Here is a 22,994-nt window from a genome sequence, read left to right as displayed (position 1 = left end):
TCAAACCATGTTCTATTATAAGGCAATCAAACCAGACGCCTGTAACAATGAAGGTTCTTATTAGTCGTCTACTAATAGCTTTATGGTGGCATATCAGAAATTCATTATTGTTCAAAGTATTTTGGCAATTAAACGAAGAAAGTAATAAGCCAAAACAAAACACGACGACACGAAAAGTAAGGGCAGAATACTTTGTTTAGAACTTCAGAAGCGAATCGGGCCAGCCCGACCGAGCGATCAGCACCCGCTGACCGGGGACCCTGTCAACGCTTTCGACGAAACTGAGCCATCTGCCACACTCACTCTGGCTCCGAAAACCTCGACAGTCTCTTCCATCGCAAAACGCGTCGTTGCATTTGCAGTTGCCGGTGGTGGTGGTCGTGATTGTTGGTTCAGATGGCTTGCAGGGGGAAACTGATCGTGGTAACTGTTTAGGTTTGTGGGTTTTTGGTTGCGTAGCCTGTAGTGCTCATTCCCTCTTAGGTTGTAGAGTTCTCTCCGAGATGGATCCTTATATTTGGTTAGAGAAGATGGTCACGTTGAAAGGGAAGTGGGTTAATAAAACAGAGAGCCAAGGCGTCGAAGCGGAAGCCACTGTTGAAGTTCCTGCTCATAGGTTTCCTTCCTTTAGTGCATTCCCTTTCTTCTACAGAATTTATCTTATTTGTAGTATTACTATTCCTCCTGTTTTTTGTATTTTTAGCGACTTTTGAGTGCAAGGTCGTTGAATTCTTTTCGAACGTGGTTGTGGGTTGGATTTTCAGCCTCAGTTTGAAAACTGTGAAGAAGAAGCTGGGCGAGCTTATTCATCGTAAGGGCTCGGTGAGCGATATTGGCTGGGTTATGAACATTGATGGTGACCCCGTTCAAGATGAGACCGAGCTCTTCTATAGTATTTGGGACACGCTCAAGTGAGAACGCCAAGTCTTATTTGCTGGAAAAAATGATCTTAATCGCGAGATTTCTGAACTATGTGCAATATGTTTAGCTCTCTTCTAATGTGCTGTGTGATCAGGATTGAGCCATTTGGAAGTGGCAACGTGCCTCTGTTGGGATTTTCGTATCTTCTGGTGCCAGGTAAACGAAGAATTGTAACCCTGAACCTGGGGGTTTCGAGTTTGTGACGAAAGTTGGGAAGGGGTTTAAGCATCAGATGAATTCATTCGGTCTCCTTGCTTCTTCCAGGTCTTTTTACCAATTCCTATCCCACATATTTTCGGGAAATACTTGCTTACTTCAAGGATGTCCTCTGTCTGCAATGTGAGTTTGCAAACATTAACACAGAGGTACCCTTCAAGCATATGCTAATTACTACCCTCATTTAACTTGATGATTCAGCATTCATCTTCGCAAGAAATGGTTGTGTTTCCAGCTATTATAACTTACTTCAGTGGCCATGGCCTGCGCCTGGAAGCACAGGGCTCTGTGAAATCCAACGCAGCAGTGATTAGGGACATAGTCTTAAGCCAATATGAGCAGTTCGGGAAGAAAGTGGTCTTGTTGGGGCATTCCAAGGGAGGCACGGATGCGGCAGCCGCGTGTGCCATGTATTGGCCTGAACTGAAAGACAAGGTCCGGGGACTACTCATGCTGCAAGCACCGTATGGAGGGACGCCCCTTGCTGCAGACCTTCTGAGTGAAGGCCAATTTGGAGTTTTAAATTCCCTTCTCTTGGGAAAACTTGCAAGTTTCTCAAATCCAAATGTAAGTACCTTAAACTCACCGCTCAAACTTGTGCACATGCCTGCAATGAAGCAACCTGACACTGGGATGTCATAAACTTTAATTTGACTATGGCATTTGCAGGGAACTGTTGATGCTGTCAGAGACCTGACGTACAAAAACCGCCGCGATTTTCTGAAAGAGTACCCTATGCCAAGGGATGTGCCAATACTCTGTTTACACTCTAATTTCCCACCAGATTCCAAGGCTCGATTCAAAAAATACATGTTGAAAGAGAACTTCCTCAATGGGCGGCTGGAAGTGCCACTAGAGATGCAGCTGGGGAAGCAGATGGCTTATATGTCCAAGTACATCTTGTCAAGGTATCCAGGGGCGGAGAGCGATGGGCTTGTCACTCGGAAAGACGCCGTTGTGCCGGGATCGGTCGTGGTGGAGTTCAAGGAAGACCTCGGGCACACGTTGGTCATCCCCGAAGTGATTCATGACTCCCAAAACAGTGAAGAGGTTCCTCCACCGCCTTTGAATGCCTCTCTCGTCTGCCACGCTTGTGTAATGGTCCTCCTCTCCACAAGATGAACAAGCTTATCGGTTGCGGCCATATTTGATTCTTTGTTCACGGAGAGTATTCCTTGCGTCTCATTGAAAGTATGCAACACATCGCTGATGAAGGGACAAGGGTAGCCATGGCTGTGAGAAGTCCCAAAATTGTCCCTTGAAAGACTGCTCTGTGATGATTCCCACTGGAGCTCAAAGTTGTGCAGGAGTTTAGAAGCAAGACAAATATGTGTAAAATTGTTGAGATTGTAAAAGCAGAGATTTTGGATAAACATTTGGATTGAGACTGCTGATAAGACTGCTGTCGGTGTTGGTCGTACTCAGGAAGAGAGTTTACTGATCAAGCTTGTTCGAAGAATAATGAAACGAGATTTGTACAATAGCAAAATCTACGGTTTGGCTTTACATGGACTAATGCTGAGGTGTCATTTGCAGTATACACAGTCAAGTCAAGTCCAACTGCATAGAAGCAAACCATCACGCAACTAAGACAGGCATGAAGTTGTGAGTAGTAGTTGATGAATGAGGTTTTACAGAATCTGAGTAGGAGGTTTGAGAATGAACTTCAGGAAGTGCAGATCACCTATTTGTTAATCAAGTTGATCTTATTGGCTTTGAACAATGTTGAATCTCCCCTATGCCTACAAGAATTATTTCTGCTTACATGTATTATTTTTGGGGCCATAGCCAACAATCGACTTGGCAAGATCATGAACTAAATTAGTTTTTGTGAGGAATTGATCTATCAAACCAACTGAACTAAATTAGTTTTTGCGAGGAATTGATCTATCAAACCAACTTAAATACATGATAGAAGAAACACATGATGAACATATAAGCTTTAATCTTTATGTATAAAATATATTATGAACAAACATTAAGCTTAGTAACAAATGTTCATGATTCAAAAAAAAAAAAAAAAAAAAAACGTGGTTTTTTTGACAAATATCTTACAAATTTTGGTTGTGGTTTTTATAAAAGAACATAATAATTAGAAGCAAAATTTCACCAAAAATACAAGGATGCAAGATAATATGTGGAATAGGATATCTCTCACTTCTATAACTTGTTACTTATAGGTAGTAGGTATAACTTAAGATGTCTTAAATTTGGTCCTTTAAGATTCTATCTACTACAATAAGATCATATTCTATTCACATTAAGATCTTATCTTATTCTCAATAAGATCCTAACTCATACTCCAAACCTATATATAATCTATGATAATTATTAACTTATTATAATAAAAGCTATTTATCTTGCCATAATTCCTATTACTTCAATACTTCTACTTTGTAAGTATTCTAAAGCCTTTAAATCTATTGCCTTTATCAACTTTACATCCCATTCCTTTATAAGTGCTTTTGTTAATAAATCCACTACATTATCTTTTGTTATAAAATGTTTTATATTTATTATTATATTTATTATTATTATTATTATTATTATTATAATCATCTTTTTTATAAAATAATATCAAATATCAATATATTTTATATGGAAGTGTTATTTTGGATTCTTTGCAAAAAGAAGGCATGTTTTATTATTACACTTTATTAGAATTGTATGCATTTGTATAAGTTCAATGTATTTCAAAAGTCATCTTATTCAATAAGCTTCTATTGCTTAATGACTTTTTATCATATATTCCGTCTTCCTAGTTGATTTTGCAATAGTTGATTATTTCATGTAATTCTATGAAATAACTCATATTTCAACAAAGAACACATATTTTGTAGTAGAGCTTTTATTACTTACATCTTTAGCTTAATCTGCATTATAATAACCTTACAAATGAATATTTTTACTACCAAGGCATATTTTGAAGTCTATTATGCCTTTTAAGTATCTCATGATTATTTTCACTATCATTTAATGTATAAGACCAATCTTAAATATTTATTGATCCACAACATTCATTGCATATGTAAGATCTATTTTTGAGGCCATCGTTGTATACAAAAGTGTACCAACTATTGCCTTCAATAGAATACATTCTATTTCATCTTTAATTTGTACAAATTCTTCTTCTTATAATTTTACCAACTTCAAGTTGACTTAAAAAAAAAATAATAAGTTTATAAGACTTATTCAAAAAGCTTGCCTTTATTCATTGTAATAGTATATTTGGTACTATCTCTAGCAAAGTAATTCTAAGACAATAGTACAACTCTCTTATATTATTCATCTTTTTTTGTTTTGTTTTGTTTTGTTTTGTTTTGTTTTTTTTTTTTTTTCTTTCATCTACTCTATACTCTTGATAGTGTTTGCTATGATGATAAAATCATAAACATAGAGGATTACAATCAATAAACATTTTTTTGATTCTATGACATAATATGAATGATCCATTTCACTTCTTATAAATATTTTTTTACAAAGAATTTATTAATATATTAATACTATGCTTTTAGAAATTATTTAAACTTATGTAATGATTTCTTTTTAACAAGTATTAAAGTTCTCATTTCTTTGTACAAACCATTGGTGTTGATCCAAGTATATATCTTCTTTTAATTTTCTATTCAAGAATTTGTTTGCACATCTATTTGGTATATTTTTAAGTCAGTTGTTACTACAAATGCAAGAATGGTTCTATTGGTAGTAAATTTGGCAATATTTACAAATGTTTCATTGAAATAAACGCCATTTACTTATAAATATTCTTTATCAACTAACCTTATTTTATATCTCACCACTACATCCATTACATCTTTTTTAGTTTTAAATACCTACTTACAAGCAATAATTTTACAATTTGAAGAAAATAGATTTAATTTCTTTATGTCATTATCTACAAGAAATTTGAACTCTTTTTTAATGGTCTTTTTTTCTATTGACTTGTATCCATGGAATTTATAACATCATATAATATCAAAGAATAATTATCAAAAAAATAATATTAGTATGTTTATTACTTACTTGAAAAGATATAAATCTTCTATCATTTACTAAGATTTCTTATTTCTCTCATAAAATATATTTTTTTATTTGAAGATTGGTCTTTTTTATACTTATTTTTTCTTTCTAAGAGATTAAATTTAATATTTTTTTAATCTTTTAAAAAAATGAAGTAATCTAAGAATTAGCCTTCATTTCTTTATCTTTTTTTTTTTTTTTTTCCAATAAGCTCTTTTTTATATAGAGTAATAAAAATAATACAAGTTTCTACAATAACAATATTACTTCTACTTCGATACATCTCAAAGAACTCATAAGTATTCTTATATTCTAAAAATTTAATATTATTATATTTGATAATTTTTTTTAATTTAGAAACATATGAACCTATAAACTTTAATTCCTTCAAAATATTCAAAAAAATATACTAGATACTTTTTACATTAATTTGAATCTTCAAAAAATTTGATAGCTTTGCATTTGCAATACATTCATGCTTTATTCATGGCTTTTGTCCAAAATTCATGCCTAAATATTAGGTATGTAATATGCTCTTTACCATCTTTATAATAATATAATTATCATATTTAGTAATTTTATTTTATTATAGAATGTATAAAGTGAAGATTTGCCTTACAATGCCTTTATTCTTCAATAACATATTAAATTACTTAGTCAAAACTTACCTTGATTGTTCATGAACAACAACTTGATTTAATTTTTTAATTTCTTTTTAATAAATACCTTAAATTATTGAAACTTAGTAAAGTATTTATTATTTGAATTAGATAAATAAATCCGCAATTTTTTTCAATAATTTTTAATAAAAGTAATAAATTACTTAATCCACCTATAAATGTATTATTTATAGATTTGAAAACATTCAATTCTATTATCTTTTAATACTTTGAAAGCATATATTATTCTACTAAATTTGAAATAAAGTTTTTTTTTGCTTACTTTGAATGCATTCTTTACAAGTAACATCCATTATATTCAAACCTAAGTCCAAATCACTTACCATAATTTAAAGATATTTCATTTTCTTTACATTATAATGACTAGGGCAATAATATCAAAAGTTCAATTTATCTTGATTTGATAGAAATTGAGCAAATGTCGTCACTTCTACTTCATTTATTTTCTTATAATTGATTATGTATAAATTGCCTTCTCTTAGAACCATAGCCACCATATGTGATGGACATCTTATTTACTTCTATAATTATCTAAATAATATGAATAATAAGAAATAATTAAAAATAATTAGATTTGATAATATTTTACAGAATAGCTTTTTAGAAGCTTCATAGATGTAGATTTGCTTTTATACATGTCTATAGATGATTAAAAGATTGAAAACTTAGTAAATAAGTTGGCCATATATTGCACATGTTGGTTACTTACAATATAAGTTTAACATGTAGCATACATATAGAAAACTTGTCTTACAAGTTAAACACATGTCTTACAAGTTGGACATGTGTTGGAAGTCCTATAGAATTCCATAATGTAGCTTTTTGTTAAATAATATATATAGAACCAAAAATGAGGCCTTCTTCATTCTTGTCAACTTCTTTCTTTTATCTAGGCTAGTTTCAAGAAACTTTAGTTTTTCTAATCTTTGGCAATAACTATTCTAATTTCTTCTTAAATATATATACTTTCTTATTTTCATTTTGTTATCACTTTGATACACATCTCAATTATTTACGTATCTCCTTGAAGTTCTTATCTTTCATACATTGACAAGAATATACTTATAATATCAAAGATTTATAGTTTTTTTTTTTTTTTTTTTTTTTTTTTTTTTTTTTTTTTTTTAATATTAAGAGCGAATTATTCATATTTTTTGATAAGATATAAGCATATTAGAAGTTATAAATTATCTACTTCTAAAATGAGATTGTTTTTGAATTTTTATTTATTTTTAAGTCTTTTCTTTTACTTATCTTAAGCAATATTAGACATCTTTTTTTCTATTGTGTTATCATGGAAAAACTTATTGAAATGAAGAATGTAATGATACAAATGTAAGAGTAATTAAAAAAATAATTATAATATATTAATTTAATTTACTACCACAAAGAGCAACAAGATTGGTAGAAAGTGAAGATATAGAGATGATTGGAATTGCTTCAACATCTACACCAAATCATATTTCTTTTCCTATGGAGGAATATCATTTAAGCATTAGAAAACCAATAGTTACCTTATCCAAGAAATTTGATGGTATAAAATCAAAGTTTTGAGGATTTATCAATTAAGTACAATTGGTGATCAAATTTCAACCTTAAAGCTATCCAATTTTATGATCACAAGTCAATTTTATTAAAATACTACTTTTAGATTTTTTTTTTTTTATGATATATATATTTTTTTCAACTACATTGTCATTTTATATGTTGTCTTACTTGGAAATGCATTGGGCACCTAGTTGTAGAAGGTGAAGTTATGTTTTATAAGTATCCAAGAAATCCTAATAGATTTCATCTATAAAAGAAGAATACAATTTGAATTTTAATTCAAAAGCGATTAAAGCCAATACAAAGTATTCAAAATTGGTATATAGCTTAATCTTTAAGTCCTCTAACACTATGCTAATTTCACCTTGTTTCAACTAGTAGAACTTCAAATATCATAAAAATCCTACTTGCCTTCAAACTACCAACTTTTGATATCCTTGTGTACCAAAAATTAGATACCTTTCAACTGTATTATTAGATTAATACAAAATTTTATATAATCTTAATACATCTAATCAACCAAGAATTGTCAAATTTTAAATTGTAGATGTGACACTAATTGTATGAACTAGTTGAGAGTACTAGCTCTAATTGTATTGTATAAATTCAAAGTCACCAATACAAACCCTAATTTTGAACAATAATTATAAAGTCATTTCAAATCCTATGAAAACAAGCCTTATGCCTTTAAAACAAGCTTAAAGCTGGTTCTCCAATTCTAATTATTGATCTTCAAATGTCTCCATATTTTGTCCTAAGCAATTGATTTAATAGCTCAAAGTTTGATTTTGACCCCATTCCACAAACGATCAATCCTCAAATATCAATTCAACCTATCATAGGAATTTTTTAGCCCGATCTTATCTTCATTTATAAAAATCATATTTAAATATCTTAAATTATAATTAAATCAAGATGATTAGATATTTATTAAAATTTTATTTTTGATTATATTTTTATCATATAGTTGTGTTATAATACAATAATGTGATCTAATATTGGATAATTTAAAAGTTTTTTTGACAAAGTTTTGATCTACATATAAAAAAATAATATAATTAATATTATAATCAAGAAGATTTATATTTTTCAAGAAGGTAATCGATTAGTAATATTATATGCTTCACAATTTTAATAACTTGTAACTAATATAAAATAGGATGATGTTGCATTTATCAATCAATTTCTCTATTGATTACAATATGAGGTAAAAAAATGGATGCTCAACTTACTTGATTCTTAGACATTAAGCTAAGCACTTGACTTTGCTTTAAAGTGTGATAATTTTTTTTTTGAATTTTGATCTAAGAATTGCACAAGTATGCCTCAATATTTTTATAATTTAATAGAAACAACATCTTATTAAGTATGAAAAGACTTATTGTTGTAAAAAAAGATTATACTTATATTGTAAAAAATCTAAGTATATTGCTCAACATTATTCAAAGAAGCAATACAACTATAAAATGAGAAGTGTGATTGTCAAAGAAGACAATATATTGGAAAACAAGTTTGTCCACTTACAATAGAGACCTTGCTACTAGAATTTGTACAACATCTAATAAAGCTCCTATCTTCTTTTTAAAAACTTCTCCTTGTTTTATAATAGATGTTTATTTAGGACCTAAAAATCACAAAACTTATGCCTTATTAGATTCATGAGCTTTTACTTATTTTTTAGATAATTTTTTTATTCAAAAATAAAGCATATTATTAGTTCAAAAAACTAAATTTGTATATATAAAAGTCATAGATTGTCATTTGTTGTCTTTTAGGGATATTACTCACAAAAAAATTCTTATAGAAGTAGCATCTAATAGTCATAATAGCTTTGTGATATTTAATATAATTAGATCTCTAATTAATTCAATCATTTTAGATTTATTATGGCTAATTAAATATAATTTTAAAATAAATTATATTTTTTGAAGTCTTGACTTTTTAAAATCATAATTAAAATTTTATTAATTAAATAAAAAATTATAATTCTAATATAATCAAATCTTTATTTGTAAGTATAAGATTTTTCTTACATGTTGTAAAAGAAGGATTATCTTATGTTATTTATGCTACATGTAACAGACATATACATTTATTCTAATAATTACTTATATGATTAAGTAGAAGTAGGTACATATAGATTAATTTCATAAAGTCTTCTAGAGAAGCTTCTTAGAAGCTTTATAAATGTAGTTTTGACTTTAGATCTATTTGTAGATTAGAAACTTGGCCAATAAGTCAATCGCATGTTGGTAGCTTATTAAACAAGTTAACTTCGTGTAGTAGCTTGTGGAATAAGCTTATTATGTGGTCCATACATAGATAACTTGTTTTGGAAGTTAAGACATGTGGCTAGCAAAGTCAACACATTTTCGAGGTCCTATAAATCATCGCCACGTAGCTTCTAATTAAGAATATATATGGAAGCAAGAGTGAAGTCTTCTTCATTCTTGTCAATGTCTTTCTAATCTTTAGTCTTATTCCAAGACTTTTTAGTCTTCTTATTTTTGACAATAGCCATTTTAATTCAATATTATATCATCTTTGACTGACTTTCTAGTTTCTTTTAGTGATACAAGAATGTGTTGAGGATTTTCTTTCTTCAAGATTCATATCCTTAACAATTTGATAAGAGTACTAACATACTATTTCTATCTTATTTTAGAAGTGAATGAATTATTCTGCTTCTATTATTATATTTTGAAGATTACGGACTGTCCACCTTTAAACAAAAAATCTTATTTTCTAACATTGATCTTTTCTTTGAAGAGAGTGGATTATCCCTCTTTGTGGAAATTTTTATTAGAGTTTGTAGATTATCTTTCATTAATTTAACTTTTTGAATTTGCTTGAATTATTTATGGAAAGAAAGATTATAGATGCTACTCCTAGTAGAAGTGAGAATAGATTTGCAACTACTATAGATTTTTATGAACTTGTCAACATTATTAGGACTAAAATTTTATGCATCATCAATGACAACTATGGAAGCACTACTTCTATACCTTTAGAAGAAGTTCAGAGTCTATGTCATGAAATTGTGCAATTGAGGGAAATAAGTTGATTAGTTTCACAACCAAATTTAGACGGTCTTGCTTCTACAAGCTCAAGAGAGATAAGAATTAATATGCTCAAGAAGTTTAATGGAACAAGATCAAAATTTTGAGGATTTTTATAATAAGTTAAGCTCTACTTAAGGTTACACCATTTCCAATATGTAGATGGATTTACTCAAGTTGGCTTCATAGGTGCACTTCTATCTAAAAGTGCTCTTTTTTGGTTTGCATCTTTGATAGAAAAGGACTCACGACTTCTTTATGATTTAAATTCATTCTTAGAAGTGTTTACAACCACATTTGGAAAAAGTGATGGAGAACGAGTAGTAGTGACCAAATTCTTATCTTTATGATAAGAATCATGATTAGCCATGACATATGCTGCTGAATTTTAAAACCTTGCTTGCAACTTGGATTGGAATGACAAAGCATTTATCAATCAATTTTAATATGGATTGAATGATAGCATCAAAGATCTATTATTAATAATGCCAAAAGCAAAATCTTTGGAATAATTTATTACTCAAGCCATTGCATGTGACAATTGATTATTTGAAAGATGTCAAGAACAAAGAATTTGTTGGAAAGGAAAAACTCAAGTAATGGTGGCAGCTCCAAAATTTTTTTAAAATGTATTCATTAAGACCAAAATCAATGTAAATTGATACAATACATTTTAAACCTCTCATGAAGCAGAAAAAGACTTGACAATACCAAGAGGGTTTGTGTTTATATTGTAGAAAAGCTAAGCACACTGCTCAATATTGTTCAAAGAAGTAATGCAATTATAAAATAAGAAGTACAATTACCAAAGAAGATAATGTGTCAAAAAATGAATTTCTCCAACTACAATAGGTACCGTGTGGTTAGAATCATATGCAATACCTAGTAAAGGTCTTATTCTCTCTTTAAACCCTTCATCTTGTTTTATAATAGATGTGTGTTTATGACCTAAAAATCACAAAGTCTTTATCTTATTAGTTTCAGGAGCCTCAATCTACTTTATAGATAAAGATTTTGTCAAAAAACAAAAAATAACTTTAGTTAAGAAAACTAAACTTGTATATGTAAAAGTCATAGATGGCTATTTATTGTCTTCTGGAAATGTTATCCATGAGATTGTTCTTTTAGATATAGTAATTAAAGATCATAATAGCGTAGCAGTATTTAATGAAATAAGATCTCCTTCCAATCTCATTATTTTAGGATTATCATAGCTAGAAAAATATAATCCTCAAATAGATTAGATTTCTCGTAACTTTAATTTTTCTAGTAGTATAATCGAAGTTTGGATTAGTGAAGTAAAAGTACATAAGTCTAATATATCCAAAACTTTACTGGTAGGTATGAGAGCTTTTATGCATGTTGCAAAAGAAGGATCATCTTTTATTATACATGCTACATCCATTTTTAATGATTGAAAAATATCAAGTGATATTCCTAGCTAATATCAAGAATTTTAAGATATCTTTTAAAAAAAGAATATAGATATTTTTTTAGAATATTGATCTTATGATTGTTCAATTGATCTGTAGAAAAGAGCTCAACTACCATTCAGACTAATTTATAGCTTATTCCAGAATGAATTGGTTGCATTAAAAGAATACATAAATAAGAACTTAGCAAAGAACTTCATACACCATTCTAAATCACCAACCAGGGCTCCTAATTTATTTATGACAAAAAAGGTTAGATCTTTATGGATGTGTATGGATTATTGAGGATTTAATAAGATCACCATCAAAAATAGATATCCTTTGCCTTTAATTTCAAGACTTTTTGACCAACTTAGTCAAATAAAGATCTATACTAAAATAGATATACAAGGAGCATACAACTTAATTTATATCAAAGAAGGAGATGAATGGAAGACTGCTTTTCAAACTAGGTATGGATATTTTGAATATAATATCATGTCTTTTAGATTAACAAATGCACCAATTACTTTTCAACATCTTATGAATGATATTTTTTGTGAGTTTCTAGATGATTTTGTTGTTTGCTATTTAGATGACATTCTAATCTATTCTAAGAATACAGAGAAATATGAACTTCATGTTCATCGTGTATTACAAAAACTTAAAGATCCATGATTATATGTCAAGTTGAAAAAGTGTGTATTCTATACTATTCAAGTTGACTTTTTAGAGTACATCATTTCCAACAAAGGTCTTATAATAGATCCTAAGAAGGTCCAAACTATCATAGATTGGAAGATTTTAAGAATAATATAAGATGTGTAATGCTTTTTGAACTTTGTTAATTACTATCGAATCTTCATCAAGAATTTTTTTCAAGTTACTGCTCTACTTATACATTTGGCTTGTAAACACAAACTTAAGTGGAATAAAGAAGCAAAAGCATCATTTGATGCTTTAAAGAAAGATTTTATTTTTGTACCAATCTTGTATTATTCTGACTTTTCCAAGGCATTTTTTTATGGAACTAGATGTGTTAGACTTTGCTATGGGTGTTATATTGTCACAAATAGGAACAGATGACAAATTCCACCCAATAGCTTTTTATTCCACGAAATTTTTAGCAACAGAGATTAATTATGAAATCCATAACAAAGAACTCTTTGCAATCATGGATTCATTTCAAGAATGACATCATTAACTAGAAGGCACTTCAAGTCCAGACACTGTGTATACGGATCATAAGAACTTCAAATATTTCATATCAATATGTTTCTTGAATCGTCGTTAAGTCCATTAGAGTATGTTTTTATCCAAATTTAATTTCAAGATTACTTATCAACCTGAAAAATAACAAGGTCTATTAGACACCCTTTTTAGAAGTTCTTATCTTATACCAAAAGAAAGAGATGCATCTTTTCATCAACAAAGAATGATTCTCTTGAAGCCCGAGCATTTTCATCTTCAAGCAATAAAATCAACATTAATTGTTGATTCAACCTTTGTCAAGCAAATTCAATCAAGTATGTTTTTTAATCTTCTTGTTCATTATATCAATAATACTTCCTCTAAGTCTTATGACACTTCAAAGTTAGAATTCATAAACAACCTACTATATTTTAAAGATTGCTTATATATTCTAGAAGATGAGGCATGATTATGTGTCCTTCAATCTCATCATGATTTTCTATCAGCTGAATATTTTGGATACAAGACTTTGGAGCTAATATCAAGAGATTTTTGATGGCCTCAAATATGAAAGGTAATCAAAAACCTTGTACAATCATGCAATACTTGTTCAAGAATCAAAACTCTTCGCTATCAACTTTATGGACTTCTTCAATCGTTACCAATTCCAGAACAACCATGGTCTTTCATTTCTATGGATTTTATTACAAATCTTTCAATCTAAGATTCATATGACTATATTTATAATTGTAGATTGCTTCATCAAAACGACAAATTTTTTTACTTTGTACAAAATCTATTTCAAGTGAAGAAATAGCTAAGTTTTTTATTCACAATATCTATTACTATCATGGATTGCCAAAAGATATTATATTAGATAGAAGAACTCAATTTGTATAAAGATTCTAAAGAATCTTATTTAAGTTTTTAAAGATGGATATAAAGATTTCTTTGATTTTTCATCCTCAAATTGATGGGCAAACAAAATAATTGAATCAAGTTCTAGAGTAGTATTTGAGGTGTACCATCAACTATGATCAAGATGATTGGACAACTCTTTTGCCATTCGCAAAATTTGCATACAATAATTCCATACATTTTTCTACTCAAGAAATACTTTTCTTTACCAATTATGGTTATCATCTACAATTTGATACTTTTGACTTATGAAAAGTTGATAATCCAATGGTAGAAGATTTAGCAATTCATTTGTCAGAGCTACATGCAACAATAAAGATACAATTGAAAGACGCTTAAGAATCGTAAAATACTAACGCAAATGCTTATCGTAAGGAGCAACCATAATTCAACATAGGTGATAAGTTATGGTTACTTCATTGCAATATTAAGACTACTTGTCCTTGTGATAAGTTGAACTATTATAGGCTAAGTCCTTTTCTTATTTGTAAACAAATCAATCCTGTTGCTTATCGATTATATCTATTGGAGTCTATGAAGATCCACCCTATATTTCACGTTGTCCTGTTGTAACACGAGTATACCGTGAAAATATAAAGAAAGAGGACTTTTATTAATATTCAGTTACCTCGAATATTAGGGGGAACGACCAATTCCAGTGCAAATATTGAGAGGCTAGGATCAGTCACTCCATTACAATCAGCAGAGGCATACTGAAATGCTCCATTCCATTCTAATAATGGGAGTCAGCAGGAAGGGAAAGGACCAATTCACACGACAGGTGAGCCTGGTTCAAAGAGCCAATTGGATCCAATTTCAAGACATCCAATCCAGGTCCTCTTATCTAATATGAGACTTGAATTGGTTGGGCAACCCAATGCAGTCTAATTACGAGAAAATCTAGGTCTTACTACGGACCTCAGCCAATCTGACGCGAAGGACCGAATTGATCCAATTACGGGAACATCTGGGTCATACTACTGGACTCTTACCCAATATGAGACCTGAATTGGTCCGGCGACTCACTGTGGTCCCGATTACGGGGCTCCGATTCCGTTTCAGGCTGTTCTGTCTTTTGTGCCGTTCCGGGAACGTCCTTTCGGTAAAAAGATCTCTTAAAGGTAAAAACGGAAGAGAAAGCTCTGACGGCAAGAGCCAATTTCGGATCCAAGCTCTGGCGGCGGTGTCGTGTTGTAACACGAGTATACAATGAAAATAAAAAGAAAGGGGAATTTTATTAATATTCAATTACCTCGAATATTGGGAGCATCGACCAACTCCTGTACAAATACTGAGTGGCCAGGTTCAGTCACCCCGTTACAGTCATTCGAGGCATACTGAAATGCTCCATTCAATTCCAATAACGGGAGTCAGCAGGAAGAGAAGGACCAATTCACACGACGGGTTGGAAGAACCAATTGGATCCAATTTCGAGAATCCAATCCGGGTCCTCTTACCTAATATGAGACTTGAATTGGCCGGGCAACCCAATGCAGACCCAATTACGGGAACATCCAGGTTATTACGGGCATCTTACCCAATATGGGACCTGAATTGGTCGGGCGACTCAATGTGGTCCCGATTATGGGGTTTCGATTCTGTTTCAGGCTGTCATGTTCTCTGTGCCGTTTTAGGGAACGTTGTTTTTGGTAAATGGATCTCTTAAAGGTAAAAACGAAGGAGAAAGCTCTGATGGCGAGAGCCAATTTCGGATCCAAGCTTGACGGTGGGAGCCAATTCCGGATCTAAGACGGAAGATTGAAGAAATTCAGAGGATAAGGTTAGGGGGGATATAGTTTTGAAGGGGGGGTTTTTTTTTTCTCTCTGGGAATCGGGGGGGAGCTAGTTTCAAGCTTTTGCAAGGTTACTAGTTCGGTTTTCATTGGAGGTTTTTGAAGATGAAGGGGATTAGAGAAGAGGAGCTTCATGCTTCGGGTTGGGGAAGGAAAGACATAGAATTTGGATTTTTCTTCTTCGTAGAGTTTTGGGAAGACTGAGGCAATCGCTGCTGAAGTCAGTATTATAATGGTGAATCGAGATTTTTAATGAAGTGGGTTTGAATACTCTTGATTGTTTTGTGAAATCGAGTTACGTATGTGATTGAAGGATTAAAAGGGTGTCTATAGGATTGAGTATGCGGAGTGAATGAAATTTATTGGATTAATCTAACAAGACAATCAGTGGATACAAGATCGTAAGTACAAAGCGGTATTGAAGATTAACAGTTTGGGTTGTTCGGGGTTCTCTGTAACGTCTAGAGACCTACCGGCTGGGGCAAAAAGGACTTCAACAAGCAGTCGAAGAGCATCCGTATAGATTTACGGTACATTGTTGCAGTCGTTTATATTCCAGCAGTCAAAAACTGATAGACTGCTTGACTATCGGCGAATCTCCATAGTACCTTCTACAGCCAGACGCCCGACGCGTTCTCGAGTAGGAAAGCACGTAATACGATAAAAAGTGGTGAACCCGACGTAAAAGCTTGAGGTAGAAGGTATTGGATTTTGTTTGATTTTATCTTTATTTTTATGGAAAACGAAAATAAAAATTTTGAAGGATTTTTGGGAGGTGTTTCTGGTGGGGAGTCTTCTAAAGGACAAGGTATGCACATGGATCCGTCTATTGCTAGTTTGTTTCAAGCCTTCTCATTGTCAATGCAGCAACAGCAAAGCAATGATCGAAAGGAAGCTTTGGCAACCAAAGCATTGCAAGCAGTGGTCAATAAAATTGATTAATTTGATGGGAGGAATATTTCAAGGTATTTAAGATGTTATGTTCGTGAAATGGAATTAAATCAGGTTTCTGAGAAGAAAATGGTTGCACTATTTGGACTTGCCACGATACCGGAGATAAGGGACCACATTACATCGATTACAGATCGTTATGGGAATTCATGGGAGGATTTTTCACATGCATTGGAAGACAAATATTTCTTGGAAGATGCTGATCGCGTTACTAAGAAGCTGTTTCTAGGATGGATTGAACGGCCCAATAAGAATTTGTAAGCAACAGAGCTATTAAGGGAATTTGAGAGGCAGTACTCTCAATTATCGAAGGTAGAAAAATTGACATTGGAGCCGAACAAAGTTGATCTATTTCTTCAAGCTGCTGATGGAGAATTGCAAGAGAAATTAGAACCCCTTCTTGAAGACAAAGAAGAAGATGAAGGATTGACAACGAAGTGGAAGAACGTTGAAGATGCGGTGGGCTTGCTTACAAAAAAAGAAAGGAGGAAGGATAGGAGCAATATTCCGAAAACAATACAAGCACCCAAAGCTCCAGTACGTACAACACCACCAACAATGCCTACAGTTCAACCTTCGACATCCTTGTCAAAGAAAGCAGATATGGGTATGGAAGAAATTATACGAGGAATACGAGATCTTCAAATCAAATTGGCAAGACTTGAAGAGAATACTTCTATAAATAATTCGAAGAATGTTTCAAAACAAGGATATGTACAAAGATGCATTTGGTGTGATGATGCTTCACACACTAGAAAAGATTGCAATGAATTTAATAATATGATACGGCAGGGAATTATTTGCTGGAAAGATGGGAAGATAGCATTGAAAGATAGGAAGGATCTTCTTCAAACCAATTTTGGCAAGGGAGGAATGAGAGCATTGGTTCAAGATTACTTAAAGGAGCATGAAACAGTAGCACGAGAAAGTGCAAGTTATGGTGCTAGAGTAGATGATGAAATTGGTGGAAGTACGGAAACTAGTGAGTTTTGGGCTTCTGCCGTTTCTACAATGCAAGAAGGAAAATTACCTCGAGAAGCGTTATTGAGAACTGCAGCTACAATACAAGGTAGAACAGGTTGGGAGGATCCTGTTGAGTCTCTTTCAGTTCATGCATATATTGCTAAGAGCCAACATGAAGCTTTGATGGAAGAAAAAAGATGAGGAAATTTTGATGATACTAGAGAAGGAAATTCTTTTAAGAGGCAAACTCGAGGAGACAAGGCTCGGGAGGCAGCTTCACAAGAATTACCTGTAAAAGATACCTCAGCATCATTGGGAGAAAAAACAACGGAGAAAAAAGATAAGGGCAAATCAATTGCTTATAAGCTACTTTCTGACATTGAAGCGGCAACAAATTTGAAAGGGGTGTTGGAAGAACGTATGTTAAACGCTAAGGTGGAATTCACATTGAAAGAAGTCTTGGGAATTGCAAAGAAGGAGTTTCATGATGTTATCATTGACAGCATTAAGCGAAAGATACAATTAATGGGTGAAACTGGAATGAGTCATGCTATTGATGCAAGAATATGTAGAGATGAAGAAGAGGTTGATATTGGTTACAAGCAACCAACAAATGAAAAGAATGGGTATAATCAGCGAGTACGTTTCGAAGATTCTAGTGACAAGGAAATGGAAACTTTGAGCCATTATACTCGAAAGCATTGGGCAAGGGCAACTACTGAGGTATTGGTGAAGGTAGGAGATATAGAAGAACCAATAGTTACTTTGGTCGACCATGGTTCTGAAATAAATCTTATGTCTAAAGATCTTTATAAGAAGCAAAAATGGCCAATTGATATGGAACATGGATGGACAATACGAGCAGCTAATAACACACGGGGCGAATTATATGGAGCTTGTCTAGATGTCAAAATTCGGATTGGGGATGTTGCGACGGAGCAACATTTCTTCGTTCAAGATCCAACGTCTTATCCATTGATTTTAGGACAACCTTATATCACGGCAACACGGATGGAAACAAAAGTACTTGACGATGGTTCTACTTATGCAAGGGTACGGAACGAAGATGGGAGGAAAGCTGTACAATTTCTAACAGTACTTCCTAACCATGAACGGAATCGAGATAGGTTGAGGGAGAAACCATTGCCAAAGATTGTTGAAGGATTTAAGGATTTTGGGGAGGTACCACTGTAAAGCGAGATTATGGAGGTACAAAAGAGGAGGTACTCTCGCGAGATGAAGGTGCCTTTGATGCGAGTTTTATTGGTATATTGGAGAATGGAAATATTATGTATAAGAAAGTTGATGATTTTAAAAGAAAAGAAAGAAAAAGATTATATAATATTGAAGGACAATTACGCAAGATAGGTACATTGCAAGATGATGAGAGGATTTTGGGTGTTTATGAAGAAAATGGACTGGAAGATTCATTGGAATTGATTACATCTATTGGGTTAGGAGATAATGATAAGATTGTTGAGATTCATTCGAGAGAGGTTTATACCATGCTTGAATCTTTTCAAGCACCAGAAGTCACAGTAGAGACTAGATATAAAACGGCAGATAAGAAGGTAAAGCCTGTTGCCGGACCATTACCAGAGGATTCTAAAGAACAAATGGGAGAAGCATCAAAAGAAGCAAGTTTAAGAGATCCAATGAGTATTAGACATCAGTTTACTGAAGAGACTTTTGAAGAATTGAAGATTGGTTCTGATGGTTCTTTATTGTCGGAGGAAATTACTTGCTTCAAAAAGATGTTGGCTAAACAAGGTAGATCATTTGCCTTCGAATCTCATGAAATTGGGTGTGTGGATCCAAATATTATAACACCTATGGTTATCTTCACTGTACCGCATGTACCTTGGAATCTAAGACCGATTCCAGTACCGAGGGCACATTTACCTAAATTGGTGGAACTATTGAAAGAAAAGATAAAGATGAAAATATTGGAACCTTCATTTGTGCCGTATTCTAGTCGATGGTTTACGGTACCTAAGAAGAATGGGTCACTACGGTTTATTCAAGATATGCAGCCGGTGAATGCTGTAACTGTCAAGAATGCAGGAATTGGACCTATTGTGGATGAATTTGCTGAGGCGTTTGCTGGAAGGGCGATCTATTCAATGGGTGATTTGTATTCAGGTTATGATCAATTTCAACTTGCCGAAGGAAGTAGAGATATGACAACAATGAGGACACCGCTTAGATTGGTTAGAATGTGCACTCTTCCTCAAGGCGCGACCAACTCAGTTGCGCATATGATGAATGGGATGAATAAGGTATTGAGAGATTTTATTCTGGAAAAGACTATGCCTTTTCTGGATGATGTTCCTATAAAAGGGTGCAGAGAAGGAGACAAGGATGAAACTTTAGATACGAGGGTGTGTCGCAAATATGTTGTTGATCATATATAAGATTGTGAAAAGATTTTAACTCGGCTTGAAGAAGTTCATCTTACATTATTGGGTATGAAGTCCATATTTGGAGTACAAGAGGTTGGGATTGTTGGACATTTATGTGGATCTTACGGGAGAAAACCAGATCCGACTAAAGTTGATGCAATTAGAAGGATGAAAGAGGATTGTGATTCTTTAACAGAGGTTCGCAGGTTTTTAGGTGCATGTGTATTTTATCAAATCTGGATCCTTCATTTTGCTCACATAGCGGATCCATTATATGAACTGTTACGCAAGGGTTACCGATTTAAATGGGAAGAAAGACATATTCAGGCAATGCAAAGATTGAAGAAATTATTGATGTCACCTCCAATATTGAGGAAGGTTGATTATAAGTGCAATAGACCAGTGATTCTTACTGTGGACGCTAGTCCGATTGCCATTGGATGGGCTGTGGGTCAAGATGATTCCAGTGGGAATAGATTTGCAGTTCAATTTGGAGCTAAAGTTTTAAGTATTCATCAGCGTGCATATTCGCAAGTCAAAAGAGAACTTTGGAGAGTTGTTTCAGCTATGAAAGCTGAAAAGGACTATTTGATTGGGGCAGTAGTAGTAATTGAAACAGATTGCTTGCCATTGCTTGGAATGATTATTAATTGTTCAACATCAGATATTGCAATGTTGAGATGGATTGCTTATATTAAGTCACTAAATTCGGAATTTAAGCATATTACTGGGAAGGACAATTTAGTAGGAGACATGCTATCTCGAGCAAGATACGAGAGGGAGGACGAAATGGTTGAAGACATTGATGACGTCGGATTGAAATTCTATTCAATATCAAATCTCAACAGGGAAGACGAGCTATTTCTTGAAGAATCTTATGAAGGAGAATTATTGGATATTGGTCATTACTTAAATACCTTGACTAAGCAGGGGAATTGGTCTACAGAAAAATTCAAACAAATAAGAAAAAAAGCATATGGATTTTTACTTCGAGATGGATTCTTATGGAAGAGATCGAAGAAAGGAATTGGGATGCCACAACGAGTGATAGGCAAAAAGGAAGAAAAACTAAAATTATTAAAGGAGTTTCATGATAGTTTATGGACAGGGCATAGAGGAATCTGGGCTACTTTTGCTAAACTCAAGGAACGATATTGGTGGAAAAATATTGTAGAGTTATGTGAAATCTGTCAATCGTATTCTAATATCCGACATCGAGATGGTCTTCATCCTACGTATCCTCTGGCTATTCATTTTAAATGGGTTGTTGATTTGGTTATTATGCCAGTTGGGTTATGGCAGATGAGATATTTGGTTTTAGCTCGTGAAGATTTATCAAATCAAGTAGAAGGAAGAGCATTGAGGACAAAATCTACAGAGGAGATTTGTAGGTTTTTACTTGAAGATGTCATTTGCCGCTACGGATGCGTAGGAAAAATCACTACAGATCATGGAGAATTAAATACACAAGAAGCTCGTAAGTTCTTTGAAAGATGTGGAGTTAAACTATCACTGACTACTGCTTATAATCCGGAAGAGAATGTAAAAAGCGAACGCGGTCATCCACCGATTGTAAAAGCATTAGTTAAAGCTTGTAATGGGAAAGTTAGAGAGTGGCCACGGCTTTTGTCATTTGCATTATGGGCTGATCGAACAACACATAGTTTGGTGACAGGATATATGCTAGTAGAACTTATGACAAGTCGAAAACCAATTATGCCAATTGAAGAAAAGGTACTTACTTGGAGTATGCTACCATGGGAAGATGGATTGACAAGAGAAGAACTTCTGGCTCTTAGGATTCGACAATTGGAGCAAAGATCGGAAGATGTGCAAATAGCATTGGAAAGGTTAAAAAGAGCAAGGTTACAAAACAAGGCGCGATTCGATAAGCAACATCGATTGAGACCTAAAGTAATCGAGGAAGGTGATTGGGTACTTATTTATGACAATAGTCTGGATAATCAACATAGTACTTTGCGAAAAATTTTAAAACGTTGGTTTGGACCATATGTAGTAACAACAGTTCATGATAATGCGACTTACTCATTATGGGAGTTAGATGGTACAAAATTGAAAATACCAATTGCAAGGAAGCGAGTAAAAATATTTAAATGAAGACACGCGGAGATGAATATGGAAGACCTTAATAAAAGTATAGAGATTCCGCAGCAAGAAGATAAAAGTGATTTAGATAATGAAGGTGACGAAGACGAACTGGACAAAGACATAGAGGATATATTCTAAATCAAACAGCAATTGGGTAAATTGGTGCATACCAGAGGATGCACAGGTTCAGAGGGGGTGGATGTCGTGTTGTAACACGAGTATACCGTGAAAATATAAAGAAAGAGGACTTTTATTAATATTCAGTTACCTCGAATATTGGGAGGAACGACCAATTCCAGTGCAAATACTGAGAGGCTAGGATCAGTCACCCCGTTACAGTCAGCCGGGGCATACTGAAATGGTCGGGCGACTCAATGTGGTCCCGATTACGGGGCTCCGATTCCGTTTCAGGCTGTTCCATCCTTTGTGCCATTCCGGGGACGTCCTTTCGGTAAAAGGATCTCTTAAAGGTAAAAACAGAGGAGAAAGCTCTGACGGCAAGAGCTAATTTCGGATCCAAGCTCTGACGGCAGGAGCCAATTTCGGATCCAAGATGGAAGATTGAAGAAATTCAGAATTAAGGTTAAGAAATGAGATGGGGAGAGAGGAAGTTTTAGGGGGTTTTGAAGGATCGGAGAGACCTTCATGCTTCGGAGGGAAAAAAAGACAGAGAATTGGTTTTTTTTTTCTTCATAGGGTTTTGGGAAGATTGAGGCAATCGTTGCTGAAGTCAGTGTTGTAATGGTGAATCGGGATTTTTAAATGAAGTGGGTTTGATTACTCTTGACTATTTTGTGAAATCGACTTACGT

At 33.2% G+C, this 22,994-nt stretch overlaps 1 protein-coding gene across 1 annotated transcript; it reads left to right on the top strand.

The window, feature by feature from the left end:
- Positions 1–318: 318 nt before the first annotated feature.
- Positions 319–2,643, top strand: LOC112272884 (uncharacterized). Its single transcript, XM_024501061.3, has 6 exons — positions 319–616; positions 765–911; positions 1,016–1,077; positions 1,186–1,286; positions 1,420–1,704; positions 1,807–2,643. The coding sequence occupies exons 1-6, from the start codon at positions 504–506 to the stop codon at positions 2,257–2,259; spliced, it is 1,161 nt and encodes a 386-aa protein (XP_024356829.1). The 5' UTR covers positions 319–503; the 3' UTR covers positions 2,260–2,643.
- The last annotated feature ends 20,351 nt before the right edge of the window (positions 2,644–22,994 follow it).

The sequence above is a fragment of the Physcomitrium patens genome, chromosome 19 (genome assembly GCF_059467195.1).
Source record: "Physcomitrium patens ecotype Gransden chromosome 19, ASM5946719v1, whole genome shotgun sequence".
Taxonomy (NCBI): domain Eukaryota; kingdom Viridiplantae; phylum Streptophyta; class Bryopsida; order Funariales; family Funariaceae; genus Physcomitrium; species Physcomitrium patens.
The sequence above is the reverse complement of the archived record's forward strand: the minus strand, read 5'-3'. Positions and strand labels throughout refer to the sequence as shown.

Coding starts and splice junctions, on each gene's coding strand:
- LOC112272884 (XM_024501061.3), top strand. CDS start 504: ATGGATCCTTATATTTGGTTAGAGAAGATGGTCACGTTGAAAGGGAAG. Junction 1,078..1,185: donor TTCGTATCTTCTGGTGCCAG/GTAAACGAAGAA, acceptor TGCTTCTTCCAG/GTCTTTTTACCAATTCCTAT. Junction 1,705..1,806: donor CAAGTTTCTCAAATCCAAAT/GTAAGTACCTTA, acceptor TGGCATTTGCAG/GGAACTGTTGATGCTGTCAG.